Source organism: Xenopus laevis, chromosome 6L (genome assembly GCF_017654675.1).
Source record: "Xenopus laevis strain J_2021 chromosome 6L, Xenopus_laevis_v10.1, whole genome shotgun sequence".
Taxonomy (NCBI): Eukaryota; Metazoa; Chordata; class Amphibia; order Anura; family Pipidae; genus Xenopus; species Xenopus laevis.
The window spans coordinates 68,150,002-68,167,253 of NC_054381.1; the positions used below are offsets into that span (position 1 = coordinate 68,150,002).

The 17,252-nt window shown below is 40.0% G+C and overlaps 1 protein-coding gene across 2 annotated transcripts in view; it reads left to right on the forward strand.

Annotated features, from left to right (window-relative positions):
- Window positions 1–333: 333 nt before the first annotated feature.
- Window positions 334–17,252, forward strand: part of herpud2.L (HERPUD family member 2 L homeolog) — a 28,986-nt gene continuing 12,067 nt past the window's right edge. The window contains exons 1-5 of one of the 2 annotated variants that reach the window (XM_041565254.1): window positions 334–548; window positions 9,194–9,319; window positions 9,439–9,576; window positions 12,004–12,081; window positions 14,833–14,943. In XM_041565254.1, the coding sequence (XP_041421188.1) occupies window positions 9,308–9,319; window positions 9,439–9,576; window positions 12,004–12,081; window positions 14,833–14,943 (339 nt within the window). In that variant the 5' untranslated portion in view covers window positions 334–548; window positions 9,194–9,307. 2 annotated transcript variants of the gene reach the window in all.

Consider the following 17,252-nt stretch of genomic DNA (forward strand, 5'->3'; position numbering starts at 1 on the left):
TGGAGGGGTCGAACTTGATGGACTTTGTCTTTTTTCAAACCAATTTAACTATGTAACTATGTTATGTATTAATAATACTGTCAGGTCTGGCTTATGTTTTGGTAATGGATGTGGTATTTAGTGGCGTGACCACAATGCGAGCATGGGCAAAATTGGAAGTATATTGCTTTTCTTATGCATAATCTAGTATCGCGTCCTCCAATCAAAAAACCCGTGCCACATCCGTTTCACCAATCATACCCACTGAACGTCAGAAAGGAGGCAGAAACAAAGATAGCGGCATCCATGTTGTTTATCTCCATATACGGATGTCAAAACACGAAGGTCTGCCTTGCTCGCTACGTAAAGTATTGGCGGAAGACAATTCAATAAGGTTGGATTCAAGTGCGCATCACATTCAGTGAAACGTCGTTGTGAGGGCAGTTTCTCCAGCCTTCTTGCCATTCTCTTACGTAACGCGTAGAGCGACGTCCCGGGGATGTGTCAGAGAGTATAGAGGCTCGGAAGGGGGAGAGGCAGTGACATTATAGCACTTGTTCGAGCTATGGGTTAGTATTTTCCCTAATATACTGTATATACTTTGTTATAGTAATTCTGCAAGGTTTGGCAGTCTTGTTCTGTACGGACGGGTAGCAGCGAGGGCCTTTGCGCAATAAAAGCGAAACAAAAATAATGGAACGAACAGAAGGCCCCGCAGGGAGTGGGGCTAAGAGGTGCGGGATCTCTTTTGGGTCGCATTTTGGAATAAGAATCTATCCTATATAACCAATATATAATAATTGTCTTGTAATAATACTGTAGTGGAAACAATGGAATTTACATGTCAATACCGATTGAACATAAAAGGATTTGGGTTATTCAGAACTTCCCAGCTGTGGCTGAGCTCTTATTCTCAGTGATCTGCTGGATGTTTGAGCTCAGCAGCAGTTGATAAAGTTAATACATGTTATATTGATCTTCGCTTTGGAGTGCTTACTTGAAAGGAAACTTGAGACTGTAGGATGAGCAGCACAGAGTTTTGACAAGTTAGGCTCTTTGTACAGGTATGTGATGTGTTATCTGGAATACTTGAATGCAGACACTTTGCAGTCCTCTGAATCTTGTGAAAAGTATTTATTGGCACAATAAACAATTTTCAGAAGATTCGGAGTTCTGTAGTGTGTTTGCTCAAGTTATATGTGGCAGCTTGGCAGTGGGACAAGCAGCTTGCACCTGGCATTACAACAAGCAATTGGTAAAATACAGCATTGCCTGAATTTGTTGTTTGTTATATGAAATACTTGGAATCAGGGTTTTTCTCGATAAGGAATCTTTCTGTAATTTGGATCACCATACCTTAACTGCCAAAACACACTTCAGTACTAAAGGGGACCTGCCACCCAGACAGAAAAATCTGTATAATAAAAGTACTTTTCAAATGAAAAATTAAACCCAAATTATTTTTATGAAAGCATCCATACCTGTCAAAAACACATTTAAAGGCTTTGCTGTCAGTCATTAGAGATGGGCGAAGTTTTTTGCCGCAGAAATGACGCCCATAGACTTGTATGGCGTCGTGCGACAAAAAAAAAAAGATGCGCTTCAAAATCTTTTTGATGCCCATAGACTTTAATGGGTGTAGGCAACATTTCGCCGGCGGTGAATTTTGGTGAAGCGAAACGTGTCAAATTCGCCCATCCCTATCAATCATGTATTGCCTGCCCCTACTCTATGCCTTAAAGGACCAGTAACATCAAAAAGTTTTTAAAAAAAATTTGTTAGTATACAACGAAAAATAAACACCAAGACAAATTAGACTTTTCAATTTCAAAGCCTTTATTAAGAAATAACTTACCGAAACTTCACTTCCTGTCCTCTGCAAAAAAGGCGAAAGGGCGACCATCCATCCTGCAGAGCTCGATTTCTCCTCCTGGCTATTCTAGTGACATTCTGCAGCGCTTCCCCTATTCCCAACAGCAGCAGGTACTGGGAGAGCTGGATAAGTGGGGTGTGCATGCCACCTGCTCCCCATCGATGTGCCCATCTGAGTGTGCCTGGGGCTAGCAGTGCCCGCTGCTGAATCCTCCCAACAGAAAACCGCACCTCGCCTCCTCCTCAGTCCATGCCTCCTGCCCTCAGCGCTGTGCAGCAGCAGCATTATGTGCAGCGGCAGCCCCCACAGCATCCTGTCCAACAGGCCCGTGAGTCTGGAGGCTGCCCGCTGCTGCATGAGAAGGCGGTAGAGCCATGCAGGCACCTACCTGGTGTCCAGCCCCAACTCGATGGAGTTGCCTTGCTGAGCCAGTGTGTTGGTCTGGTGCGGGGAGTTGAAATCGCTGACTCTTTGCCGATGTGATACACCGCCCTGCTGTCAGAGATGTGGATGCTGCGATACCGCTTATTATACCGATTATTGCCCAAGCTCGTGCTGCTGAAGCCGTCAGTCTTGGGCACAGAGCTGCAACTTGTGGCCAGGGAAGTCTAAACACTGAGTGCACAGGGCGTGGAAGGGAAGCCGAACAGCTCGCTGCATCCTTTGCCTTCATATGCGATCAGCAGCAGCAGCGGCTCCGGGCAGCAGCCTTTCCCAGGAATTGGTCTGTGCCTACGATATTGCCATGCTGATGGTGCGCGATCCCATCTTATTTCTTGGGCATCGCCGGCTGCCCAACACTACTCGTCCCCATTAGGAGACTGACTGCTTCAGCAGCAGCACGAGCTTGGGCAATAATCGGTATAATAAGCGGACAGCAGGGCTGTGTATCACATCGGCAAAGAGTCAGAGATTTCAACTCCCCGCACCAGACCAACACACTGGCTCAGCAAGGCAACTCCATGGAGTTGGGGCTGGACACCGGGTAGGCGCCTGCATGGCTCTACCGCCTTCTCCTGCAGCAGCAGGCAGCCTCCAGGCTCACGGACCTGTTGGACAGGATGCTGTGGGGGCTGCTGCTGGACATACTGCTGCTGCTGCACGGTGCTGAGGGCAGGAGACATGGACTGAGGAGGAGACAAGGTGCCGTTTTCTGTTGGGAGGATTCAGCAGCGGGCACTGCCAGCCCCAGGCACACTCAGATGGGCACATCGATGGGGAGCAGGTGGCATGCACACCCCACTGATCCAGCTCTCCCAGTACCTGCTGCTGCTGCTGCTGGGAATAGGGGAAGCGCTGCAGACTGTCACTAGAATAGCCAGGGAGGAAAAATCTAACGGTGTAGTAAGTGCATAGGCATCAGGAGCCCCATTGTCTAGCATAAACAAGATTTTGGTATGGCTTAAATAAAAAAATTCGGTTTCATGTTTAATTTGAAAAGGACTTTTAAAGGACATGGTGTGAGCGGCCATGTTGGTCCAAGCTCATGCGCATAACTCACTTATGATGTCATGCGCATAATGAGCAATTTGCAGCATTCGCTCACTAAATGCATGTGTGTGCCCAAACATGGCCGCTTGCACCAGGAGATCCCTCCCAATGTGGGTGGCTTAGCGCTGGCGAAGCCAATTTAATAAGAAGACAATCTTCCTTCCCCTGCAACCGGAATACGGGCTCTATTAGCCCACACCTGTGGTTGGGGATATTTTTTGGCAACAGGTGCCCTTTAAGCAAAACACAGTGGAGTCTTTTTTTCTTTTTTTTTTTTTTAAGACCACTAAGACCTGTAGTGGCATTTAGAAGGGTCACCACCTGGATAATTAATTTTTTCCCCCAAGATGAAATAACAAAAAATGGTGGTCATCTGCCTGCTCATTGCCAGGTCAATCCTGTGTGTGAGGGGGGGGAACTTATGTAATGAAAGCTGCAACGTTTGCTACACTACTGATCACCAATAGCAATCAATCAGGAGGTAGCATTTACTCGTTACATAGTTAAAAGCAAACATCTAATTGGTTACTGCACCTGGGCAAACTTTGCCTTTTAATACATATGGGGGCTGTTGAATCCTGGTGGGCAGCTGAAGCCCCTGTACATCTGATTAGTCCGCTACAGCTTACTTAAACAAAGTAAAAAATATTTTAAATTTATTTAAATTAAAAGCCAGAATCCGAAAATACTCCTGCTAAAATCTGTATATATATATATATATATATAAAGTCAATGGCAGAGGTCCCTTGAACCATTTGAAGAAGTTTTTTTTTTTACCAAGGTTTTTCTCAAAAACTTGGTTAATTCAAGTTATTCGAGATTTTTCTCCCAGTTGTATCAATCAAATTTTTTTCATTCGGGTTTTTTCATAAATAAGCACATATTCGGCAAAACCCCACAAACTCAACCTTTGATAAATAACCCCCTAAATATCTTATGCAACTTGGCCACCAAGATTGCCACTTTGTCCAGATCCTCCAGCAAGCATGACACATCCTGCATGTGCTTAATTGGCTTGTATAGTTTTGTGTCATTGGCAAACATATTTGATTAAAGTGCTCTTCTCTAAGTCATTAACAAATAAAAATATTTCATTTGACCCACCCAATACTGAATCTTGAGGCACTCCACTAATAAGCATAATTCAAGTAAAAATTGTACTGTTGCACACAAACATTTACTTTACATTTTCTATGTACAAATACCAAGACCAAAATATATCAAACATTTAATCAAACATTTAAGTGGTACTGTATTATACTTTGTTAAATAGACCACATCTACGGAAACCCACTGTGCAACCCACTGCGCAAATGCCTACCTTTTTCATCCTTCAAAATGCCATGCTTATTGCTATTTATATGCATTCTCTAGAATATAATCTTGAATGTGTTTCTTTAATAAATAACCACAACAGATGTTAAACTTGTATGCCTATATTTAGCAGGTTTGACTGTTCTAATCCATTTTTCTAATAGGATGGAGCACTGTTTGTATTTGCCCATCCCCAAGCACATTAGAAAGCTGCTCTTCTTTAAGCCTGTCAGAGCTAGGGGGAGGGGGGCATCTCCATTAGAAAACATGAGCAGCACTAGAGTTTTTATAGGTACAGTAGCACGTTCCTGTTATGTGTCACTATACCTTTTAAATATTTGGTTTACATCACCTTTCTTCCATTCCATTTATACCATACTAGATAAAAGAGAGTCTGACAAAATTGTAAAACTGGTTTGCTAAAACAGAACTAAGGTCTCAGTTTAACTACCGACATCTTGCAGTTCCTCTTCAATACCATTAAAGGGGTGGTTCACCTTTAAGTTAACTTTCAGTATGTTCTAGGGTGGCTAATTCTAAGCTAATTCTGATCTTAATTTTTTCTTTTTTTTTTTATAGTTTTTGCATCATTTGCCTTCTTCTGACTCTATACATCTTCGAAATGGGGCTCACTGACCCATCTAAAAAAAACAAATGTCCTGTGTAAGGCTGCAAATGTATTGTCATTGCTACTTTTTATTACTTATTTTCAGGCCATCTCTTATTCATATTCTAGTCTCTTATTCAAATAAATACCTGGTTGCTAGGGTAACTTTAATGCTAGCAACCAGATTGCTGAAATTGCAAACTGGATAGCTGGTGAATAAAAAAATAAACAACTCAAAAAACACAATTAAAAATTAAAAACAATTGCAAATTATCTCAGAATGTCACGCTCTACATCATACTAAAAGTTAACTCAAAGGTGAACAACCCCTTTAACTTGGTAACCTCTCATTTAAGCCAAATAGGTGAAATCCAGGCCTGCTGCTGTTTGACCAGGGAACTAAGCAGCAAAAAGCTAACCCCCACCAAAAATTAAAGAATGAGGAGAGCACTGCTCAATAGCAAAAACGCTGTGGTTGTGTTTATTAAAAGCTACTACACTAACCTCCACCACTTACTACAAGGATCCGAGTGATAAGAGCATGGATGTTCTACAAAAGTAAATATTCACCCTCTGCCCTTCATTTCCTGTGGTTATATCCTCTGTCACACAGTTCTATAGGAGGCCCTAGCAGATGAGAGTGGGAATTTGATTGATCAAAGAGTTTAGCCTATAATAGGTTGATTTGGACTTGGCTTGGACCCTTCCTGTTGCAACCATGAGGATTCAACCCTTTACAAAAAATCCCCTACCCCCACCCCACGTAAACTCCCTCCCTCCTCCCCTCCCAGCCTAATTGCCCCCGGGTAAATGCCTCTAACTTTTTACTTACCCCTCGGCGCAGATTCAGGCACTGGAGTTCACTACAGCCATCTTCCAGGTCTTCGGTAAGCTGAGATGGAGACCAGCGAAGCGGCGCATGCACAGTTGAAGCAATTTACCGGTTTGCCACAACTGCGCATGTGCCGAAATAGACGGAAATTGCAGAAGTGCCGGAAGACAACACAAAGTAGGGGTGGCCTCTGGTACGGTGATCCTCTTTATGGGTAAAAAGGCCCCCTGCTATTTTTCTATAATGTCCTCTAATGTACTTGTAAAGTGCAATCATGTCCCCTCGCAAGCGCCTTTTTTCCAGAGAAAACAACCCCAACTTTGACAGTTTACCCTCATAATTTGTCTTCCATCCCTCCAACCAATTTAGTTGCACGTCTTTGCACTCTCCCCAGCTCATTTATATCCCTCATAAGGACTGGAGTCCAAAACTGCACTGTATAGGTGAGGCCTTACCAAGGACCTATAAAGAGGCATAATTATGTTTTCATCACTTGAGTTAATGCCATTATTTTTATCTAAAACATAACTTTATTTGCTTTTGTGGCCACAGAATGACACTGCCCAGAATTAGACAACTTGCTAACTTCAGAACCACCTATATCCTTATTAGTTCAGGAAACTCCCAACACACTGCCAATTAGTGTAGAACTAAAGTTTGCTTTTTTTTACAATATAAATATGTTTGTTCCTTTCAGATTTCTGCCATTTTCACTTGTTTAGTAAAATTGGATTTTATTATTTAAACAATCCTAACCTTTCTGTAGTCAATCTGGGAAAGATACAGAGTGTCACTGAGTGGGCTGGTGTTACGTTAACATACATGCTTAAGGGTGGGTTACACAATCAAACTGGCTTATTGCATTAATTTTGTAGTTATACATCTTTTATCTTGACAATTTGGTTACTTGTATAAATTATCTTTGTATATCATACATTTGCACACAATCTATATATATATATATATATTGTTCTATGGGCAAGACAGTAGTAGTTTACCTAATGCTTTTTGATTATTATTATTATCATTTCAAACTTTCCATTTTCTTTTCTTAGAACATTGGGAGGTAAAAGAAATGTCTAGGCAGATGCACCAAGAACATCTGCTCCTTTTATCAACCACATGTATTACAAGTCCTCCTTACCATTTCTAAATAAACATTTTACGACAGCTGAACATACCTGTCTTCAATCAGGCCATAAAAATTCCTTATTGTTGAAGAGATCTTCTCTGCTCAGCAGGGAAGACTAGAAAGTAAATAAGCATGCCATATCTGCCTACAAAATAGATTTATATGTGTACTCTGCAAAGAAAAAAAAAATAACCCCAAATACCTCCTACTCGCTAGGCAATGAGAAATATCTTTATAAATGTCAACTGTCACATGTCATTAGGGAAGTAATCATTCACTGTGAATCTCTGTGGATTGAGACCTTATCTAAGGAATAGTTCACTTTTACTTTAACTTTTAGTATGTCCCATTCTTAACAACTTTTCCATTGGTCTTTATTTGCTATCTTTATATTGTTTAAATTATGTAGCTTTCTCCTCTAACCCTTTCCAGCTTTCATATGGGGATCACTGACCCCTTCAGCCAAAAAACTTGGATAACAAATAAAATTGGATAGCATCTGCTGTCATCGGATAGACATTAAGCCAGCTCTCTGATATCTTTTCAAAATTAGTTTGAGTACCACACACTTCATATGTCAGTTTAATTAAAGGAAGTGTATGGTTTAATGATGTACAGGTAGACTAAATGTCGACCTGCATCCTAACCTGGCCCCAACCCTAACCTGGTGCTCTACCATATATATTCTATCTATATTCTTTATCCGCTCTCGCTGCACCCACTGTGACATTTCGGAAGGAGTGGGGCACACCAGAGCAAGTATAAAGAGGCAGATGTGGGGCATAGAAGGTTGCAGGATGGACACAGGTTAAAGTTCAGCCAAAACCCATCCGTGAACATTGTGAGGAAGTTGGCCCGAATCGGCCTGACTTGAGGGTAGACCCAAGGGTCCAACAGCCTTTGGGCCGGGCCACACATCACTAGGAACCCCAGGACAACAACCGAGGAACCAGTGAAGGCATTATTCTCTGTGGTGTGAAAGATAGAAGCCCCTTCTCCTAGCTCCTTCCAGCATGATAATGATCCAAAGCAAAACTACAAAGTAGTGAAAATGTTGGAGTGACCATTACAAAGTGAAGCAATTCCACTAAATAAAAAGTTTCTATAAAGGTTTGACCCACAGGAAATCAGACATGGTAAATGAAAGCTCAAACAAATCAAGCTATTAACATCATAGAGAAATAAACTAGAGAATCAATTTCATTAATGCAAAAAAGAGATGAGGGAGCACTCACTGATCTTGCTAAAGAAACCATGCTTTTTGTCTGTGCAACATGCTGTAACGCTTCTCACAAATTTCCATTGCGTGATGCAACAGGAGCAAGCGATTTAAAAAAAAAAAAAAAAAATCAGCAATTATACCTAATTTATTTTAATTTATTTTTAGATGGGCTCAGTGACCCCCATTTGAAAGCTGGAAAGATTCAGAAGAAGGGAAATATTTAAAAACCTATAAAAAAAAAATTAAATAATGAAGAGCAATTGAAAAGTTACTTAGAATTATCCATCGTATAACATATTAAAAGTTAACTTAAAGGTGAACCACCACTTTAACGTCTTTCAATCAACATGGAAAATACATTAGGAACATAACAACAAAAACTGTTGTGGTCCGCGATCCGACAGGATTTTTAGCCCTGCCCAATTGACATCTGGCTGACTTTCGGCCAGATATTGATCAGGAAGCCTGCTGGAAGGCCCCATACACTGCCCAATAAGCTGCTGACGCTGTCTGTCTGCAGCTCTTATAGGCCTGTGTATTGGCACCATTACTGAGAGAGCTGGTGGGTCTCCCAATATCCAATAGAGGAAATGAGCGAAAGGGACAGTGGACTTTTGGGATTTTGGAGAAACTGAATCCAATAGTTATGCTAAAAACTGTAGTGCCTTCAATTTTGTAACATGTATAATTATACAGTATTAGGCTAAGTGAAACGTATTTACTTTTTTGCTTTTTCCTTACAGGAAATCTGGGAGAAAGCAGTGTATATAAAAGTCTGAATGGGAAGCATCATACTGTCTTGTAGCTCTTATGGTATTAAAACACTGGTAGACGCTGGAAACATATTCTGAAAAGCCATGACATGCCAGGTGATATCACATAATTTGTAATGTTTTCTGGGGCTTATTGATTTTTATTTTTTCAAGTTTATTTTATTGCCTGCCAGAGAACACTAAACTCTTGGATTTTCTCGTTGGCCATGGACCAGCCTGTGATGGATTGCCCTGTAACTTTGGTTATTAAAGCTCCAAATCAAAAATATGATGACCAAACCATTAACTGCTTTCTGGACTGGACTGTGGAAAAATTAAAATCTCATCTCTCAAAAGTATACCCCAGCAAACCGGTGAGTTTTGTAGTAAGCTCATAATTATGGTAACTCTCTGCCCATGCTGTGGTAGCACATTCACAAAAGTAAAGGGTAAAAAAAGCACTATGTCTATACATTCAGCTCATTAGTATTCATGTTATGTATTAAATATTATATACAATATATATATATATATATATATATATATATATATATATACGAGATCCAAAGGTGCACTCCGTTAACTGCGTCAAGCCCTGGGTGCCAGCCAAAGTAAATGGATATTTGCAGAAGAAAGCGACACTCACAGGAAGTTTTTGATGCAAGATATTCGTGTATTTATTCCACTCAACGTTTCGATCCCTCACTGGGATCTTCGTCAGGAGATTTTTTGTAATCTCCTGACGAAGATCCCAGTGAGGGATCGAAACGTTGAGTGGAATAAATACACGAATATCTTGCATCAAAAACTTCCTGTGAGTGTCGCTTTCTTCTGCAAATATATATATATATATATATATATATATATATATATATATATATATATATATATATATATATATATATATATATATATAACAATTGATAACAAAAAACTAAAAAACTAGGGAAAGTAATGCTCACAAAATTTTTTAAACCATTAAGGGTGGTGCAATGAAGACAAATACAAGAGGTCCTCTGCACTCAACCCATTATCAATATATCTGAGACATTTTGTGCATACAGCTACTAAAAATGCCATACCCTTTAAAACAGGGATTGTTTGTCCATATATTGCAATATATTTAAGCTGACCAACTACGTCAAAGTCATCCCATATCTGGCCAGTCCTACGCTCAACTATATCAGTCATCCCATATCTAAATTTTCATCTGATCCATTAAGAATTTGATTGCTTCATTATACATTTAACACAGGGACTTAGTTTTACATGCAACTTACTTGCTGCTTTCAAAGTTAAAACTCCCAAACATGGTTGCCCTTTTATTGGCCACCACTAGGATCACCTGACTATAGCTGGGAAGGGATGGGAGCTAAAACAAATTTTTAAAACATTAAGTGAGGGTGCAATAAAGCTGTGACCACAAAATTCATATAGACAAATACAAGAGGTCCTCTGCACTCAACCCATTATCAATATATTTAAGACAGAGACATTTTGTGCATACAGCTACTAAAAAATGCCTTATCCTTTAAACAAAACAGGAATTGTTTGTCCATATATTTCAACATATTTAAGCTGACCTACTACGTTAAAGTCATCCCATATCTGGCCAGTCCTACGCTCAATTTTCATCAGATTCATTAAGAATTCTATTGCTTCATTATACATTATATATACACACACCAAGGGTTCTGCTTCCTCTATAATTGTTAGAAATCCCCCCTCCTTAGCCTCACTCCTAACTGTCATAGTGCCAGTGTGTAGCTGGGTGGGCGGCTTAGCAGATTTTTTTTGTAGGGGGACTCCGTAAGTTGTAGTTCTCCCATTGGAAATGGCCATCTTCTAATTTAGAGCTTTCCAGATAAGAGATTCCAAACTTGTATTGCCTTCCATTATTTTTACAAAGCAGAGCAGCCACTGTCGACTATATGAAAATGTCAGGAAAAGGCCGTAGTGTCTCCACTGTTACTGTTACACCAGCTTTATAAGATGATGGCACTCAATAAAAATAGTTTAAAATTTGCAGGGCAAAAAGAGACACAAACTAGTCATGTAACCTGCACCCAATCCTAACAAAAATGTTGTCATTGTAGGACCCGCACCCAACCTGTACCCATGTCTTCTTGCTCTTTACGCTATTTTTGTGTATGCCTTTGGTTCAAGACAGGGAATCTTCAGGAGCAGTGGAGGAGTGTACTTCCCCAGACCTCAGCCAACTCTAACCTGTAATTTTTGGCCAAATTTCAAACCCACCCAACCTGTGGTCAACCCACACAGCATTAACACAAACCCCTTGTTGAGTAGCTCTTGTGCAATCAATTATTCTACCTCAGTCCATTATTGCCAAAGAACTGCCCACCATCAGTCAACATTTGCTACTGTGCCCGCCCCTGCCGTAGGGTTTGCCAATGTGCAGCCCTTGCTGTCCATTATTGCCATTGGACATCACTGTGACAATCTGTAATTATGTAAGGATTACTAGTCTTAAAATATAACAGGATGCTGACTGGATAATGCATTGGTGCTGCTAATTGACACATACGATTGGAAGGAGAATTATTCACCTTAAGTGAGTTTTAGAGTTTCATTAGAGCTTTTTTAGTATGTTTAGAGGAACACATATGTGAATACAGATAGAGTTTAAAACTATTCCAATAATGGGATACAATTGACACAGAGCCTGTCTGTATAAGAGTGTGCTTTATAACTTGATTACATGCACAGTATGACAAATCCTTTACTTTGGTTTACAGGCTGCTATGGTTAGGTAAAAATCTACATTTTTGTTTTCTCTGTAGTCAGCCAAGGATCAAAGACTTGTATACTCTGGAAAGCTGCTTCTTGATCATCTTCTGCTGAAAGATGTTCTGAGGAAAGTAAGTAAAACTAAAACATGTAATCAGATTTATTTTAGGCTATTTAAATATGCTGCAGTTACAATTTTTATACCATCAGTGATCACTTCTGGAAAGCTATAACACCAAATAATATAAAATAATTGATAAAGAGTGTATTGTTCAGTGCTAAAATCAGTACAGAGAAGCAGTGTCGGACTGGGACACCAGGGGCCCACCCAAAAACCTTTGACTAGGGGCCCACCAATTAATCTTAGACCAGGGGCCCACTCTTAGTAGTATTGTTCTTCCTCTCCTCCCTCAACCTCTATTCTCCTAGTCTCTTTCCTTTACATACTATAATCTATTATTCCATCTATTTAGCCTCTTTGTTCTCAATTTGGGAATAGCCATGAAATATGTCAAATGTCTAGCAGCATGAGGGCCCACTGACACCTGGGCCCACCAGGACTTTTCCTGGTATCCTGGTGGGCCAGTCCGACACTGCAGAGAAGTGTAGTTGGCCTAATAGTACTGATAATATAGGCATTAGCAATATGTAAGGGGACCTTACAATAAACTTATCACTGAGTTTTTTATTCACCAATATATTTTTAGATTGGGTAGGATCTGTTTTACCCCTTGTATCAGCTATTGGCTGATTTGCATTTAAATCTGTATGTTCAATGTATTTACCCATTTATTGTATAGTGCTGTGGAATATAATGACACTTAATAAGAAAGTTATAATAGTAATATTTCTTTCCATGCACACCAAGGTTTATAAGAATTTATGGATAAGTTTGATAGGATTTATAGTTTGAAGGCTGAGCTTTAGTGTAGGGAAATCATGCAGACATACGTTTGAGAAGTGTTGTGTATGTATGTCAGAGAAATCTGTTCAGTATGAAATTGAATAAGGTCCAGCATCACTTCTAAAGCTGGCCATAGATGTTGAGATCAGAAGAGGATCGCTCTGTGGTTCTCACTGGAATAACCCCGGCCGGTGCAGTTTTCTGCTGATAGGAGCACCGGCCTGGGGTTTCAGGTAAGTCAATAGAATCACTAGGGGGTGCCTAACATTTGGCACCCCAAAGTCCAGGATGACTTTCCTTCTTTGTTAAGTCAAACCATCACTTTCTTCTACTTTGCTAAATACAGTTCAAGGTGCAGTGAATGTAATACACAAGCACAAGAAGTAGGCTAAAGGGGAAGTATACACCAATATGCAGCATAAATGAGCACAAAAAAATAGGATTTTGTAACTATTCTTTTAAAAGAGAAGAAAAAGTTCAATCACTGGCACAATGCTAAATGTTAGGCACCCCCCCCCCCCCCGCCAGTGATATAATCACTTGCCTGATACCCAGGGCTGCTTCTGTTAGCAGAAGACTAAGGGTAGGGACACACTGGGCGATTTGGGGAGATATAGTCGCCTGGCGACTAATCGCAGCGACTTTTCTCCCCGAATGCCTCCCCTCACTCTGCGCCTGGATAAAATGAAAAGTCGCCGGCGCTAATCACACACGGCGATTCGTTTTCCGAAATCGCCCGAAGTTGCCTCACAAGGAAACTTCGGGCGACTTCGGAAAACGAATCGCCGCGTGTGATTAGCGCAGGCGATTTTTCATTTTAGCCAGGCGCAGAGCGAGGGGAGGCATTCGGGGAAGATTGGTCGTGGAAAGTCGCGGCGATTAGTCGCCAGGCGACTAAATCTCCCCAAATCGCCCAGTGTGTCCCTACCCTAAACCGGGCTAGGGTACTGTGCGAGAACCACAGAGCTATTGTCTTCCTGCTCCTTCCTAGCGTGGGTGCATAGTAAAGTAAAAAGCCAAACTTATTCACTCACTGTGCATGCATCAGCCAGGGATTGTTGAAGAAAGAAGAAGCTGAAGAAGAGAATTGCTCCATGGTGCTTTCTAAGAAGTACCCAGAGCCAGTGCAGTTTTCTGCTAACAGGAACACTGGCCCAGGGTATCAGGTAATGATTATAATTACCTGATTTTTATGCATTTTTATAATTTTTGCAATGAAAAACACAGAAATTGGTTTGCTTTTCACTGAACATACGTCCTCTACCTGTTAAACTGGCTACTTTGTCCAAAGGGTGGTAATGTGCTGTGAATCAATCAAAGCTTAGGTGAAGCATTTTTTAGGGCACCCAATGATTCAATTGAACAAAGTGATGTCGCCCACGATAAAGCTCCACTTCTTTTGCAGGTGACTAATCTCTTCCAAATGCATCCCCAACGGCAATAATGTAAATAGCCAGTGGTAAAACATTCTGCCATGCTTCGTTTATTTTGTTGCCTGAAGCCGGATAGGAAAAAACTGGAGCATTCACATAGAATCTTGTAGCGTGCATGTTAAGGGATTTTATCTATGTAATTATGCATAAAGCATTGGAGGTAATTAACTTGGTGCAGGATAGAGATATTATTGGAACTATGGGAATACCGGTAGATTGGATTTTTTCATTTTTATTGTGTTGAAATGCTCACTAGAGCGGCAGTGTGTGTTTCCAATTCAAACAAAATAGCAAGAGGTGTTCTAACCAATGCTCTTCTATAAATTGTTCAAAAACATACCTTTCAGACGTATGGTACATTGCCATGTTTTTATATTTATGACGAAGTAAGTTCATACTTCTCTGTGTGTCGTTGAGCTGCCATTGTAGTTGCATAACATGGAGTTTAATCATTGTTAACATATGTTTATATTTTGTATTAATTTGTTTAAAGAAAGCAGGACTTTTTGAATATTCTTCCTGTTTCTTCTTGTTTTTCATTGAAGCAAGATGAATATCACATGGTTCATTTAGTGTGTGCCTCCAGGACTCCTCCCAGCTCCCCCAAAGCCAGCAAGAGCAGCAAATCTATGGGAACTTCAAGCAGCGGCAGATCTGTAAGCTATTTTACATGCAGGTATATTAAGTTTTGGCAGCTATAGGCAGCTACAGCAATTGGAACATCTGAACCTGCTATATTTTCCTCTCCTCTGTCTTCTCTTTTATTGAGATCATGGCGTGAGTTATAGTTATGTCACATTATCAAGAGATGAAACTTGCAATATATAGTATTTTCTTTTTATTCTTCTCAATAGTTTGATATGCCATATGTATGTGATTACCCAACTATGTACCATGTAGAGGCCCCAAATGTAAATAGTGCACACACATTTCATGGCTAACATTTGGCCTCTGCCTGTGTTTTAAACCCATCTAAAAGATCATTTTCATGAAATGTTAGTAGTAAAAGTGGCAGCATAGCTAATTGTACAATTCCCTGCATTTTTGCCCAATGGAGAGAGTACTTTACAGGGTTTGGATGTAAGACAATCCATTATAAAAGTCTTAGTTTTTAGGAAGTATAGATTATGAATTAAAGACTAAATGCTTCATATCTCCAAACAGGAAATCTTTTTTTTTTGTATTTGGTTATTTAAAAATCATAGATTCAGAGACCCTTAAGTATTAGTGTATAAGATTTTTTTTATACACTTAGGGGGTTATTTATTAAACCTCAAATTTTTCTGGTCATGCTTTTTGGGGCAAAACTCAAACTTTTCAATAAAACAAAATCCCTCAAATTTCACAAGATTTATTATACCCTGATGCTGCAAAAAGCCAGAATCCGAAAATCCGCAATCTCGGACCTGTCGAGGTCCTGTATAAGTCAATAGGAGAGGCACCTACAGTATCTCAATTTGAAGTGATTGTGGTCTTTAGTGGGTTTAATTCGAAAATCTTATTTTTTTGAGGTTTTGGGCAAAAACTCATAAAGATCGAGTTTTTCGGGAGAAAACCCCGAAAAAAACATACGATTCTGGTTTTCAATCATTTTTTTCAGAGTTTTTTTTTACAGAGCCGATTAAATAGAGCTAATTTATTAATATATAAGACAAAATCAGGCATGGGAGTTTGGTCAAAACTGACACTTCAGCCTGTGCAAGAAAAACTGATATTATTTGAATGATTTAACAAATTGACTACTCTGTGATCTGTGGTCAAGATTCCTGTCCACAAGGCATACTGTGCAATTAAATTTTTTGGTAAACCGCAACAAAAGTAAACGGTTGTGCGTTGTTGTGTACTTACCTTTCTGTGTGGCTTAGGCAGAAGGTCAGACAGAGGTAGATGTTAAATTTTTGTTTAGGCAAAATAACACGATACAGTGCATTGTATGCATGTGTGTGCTGTGAGTGTGTGACAAAACCCCCGAACCCCAAAAATGTTTGTGTAATATAAATTTGTAATAGTGTAAAAAGTGTGTCTTCTTTAGTGTTTGCAACACTAACTTTAGGCAGGCAAGGAAACAAAGGAGGGCTATTCTCCTGATGTTGATCTCAATGTAGACATCTCTGGGGGAGAGCTTAAAGAGAAGACTATCCCCGGCAGTTCATACAATCACTTGTTGCATTCTATCTAGAGATCATAGATTATACTGTGGCATTTAAAGGACACCGGACACCACACCTATCACAGCAAAATAGGTTCACCCACTGGATGTGTGGGCTAATGAAATCTACACTCCAGTTCATTAAACAATACTAGTTTTGGCAGAAATGCCCCACACCCCCCCTCCAATTTGCTTATGTGCTACATAAATACCTTACACACATACATAGTAAGATAGGTTGAAAAAAGACACAGGTCCATTTAAGTTTATATATAACCTGCCTAACTGCTAGTTGATACAGAGGAAGGCAAAAAACCCCATTTAAAGCCTCTCCAATTTGCCTGTCTTTCATTACCCTGTATTCCCTCATTTGCTAAAAAGCCATCCAACCCCTTCTTAAAGCTATCTAATGTATCAGCCAGTACAACTGATTTAGGGAGAGAATTCCACATCTTCACTGCTCTCACTGTAAAAAAACCCTTCTGAATATATAGATGGAACTTCCTTTCTTCTAATCAGAATAGGTGCACACGTGTCAGCTGGAAGGGCCTACTAGTAAATAAAGCATTAGAGAGATTATTATATGATCCCCTTATATATTTATACATAGTTATCATATCCCCCTTAAAGGGCATTTAAAGGCAAAAAGGAAACAGAAACATATCTCCAATATACTTTAATTGACTAATGTTTAACGTTTTTATAAGAAACCTGACTGTATGCAGTGAAATTCCCCCTTCATTTACTGCTGTGGATAGGAATTGACAGTCTCTAACTGGAAACAGTTATACTTATGAACAGCAGGGGGAGCCCCCA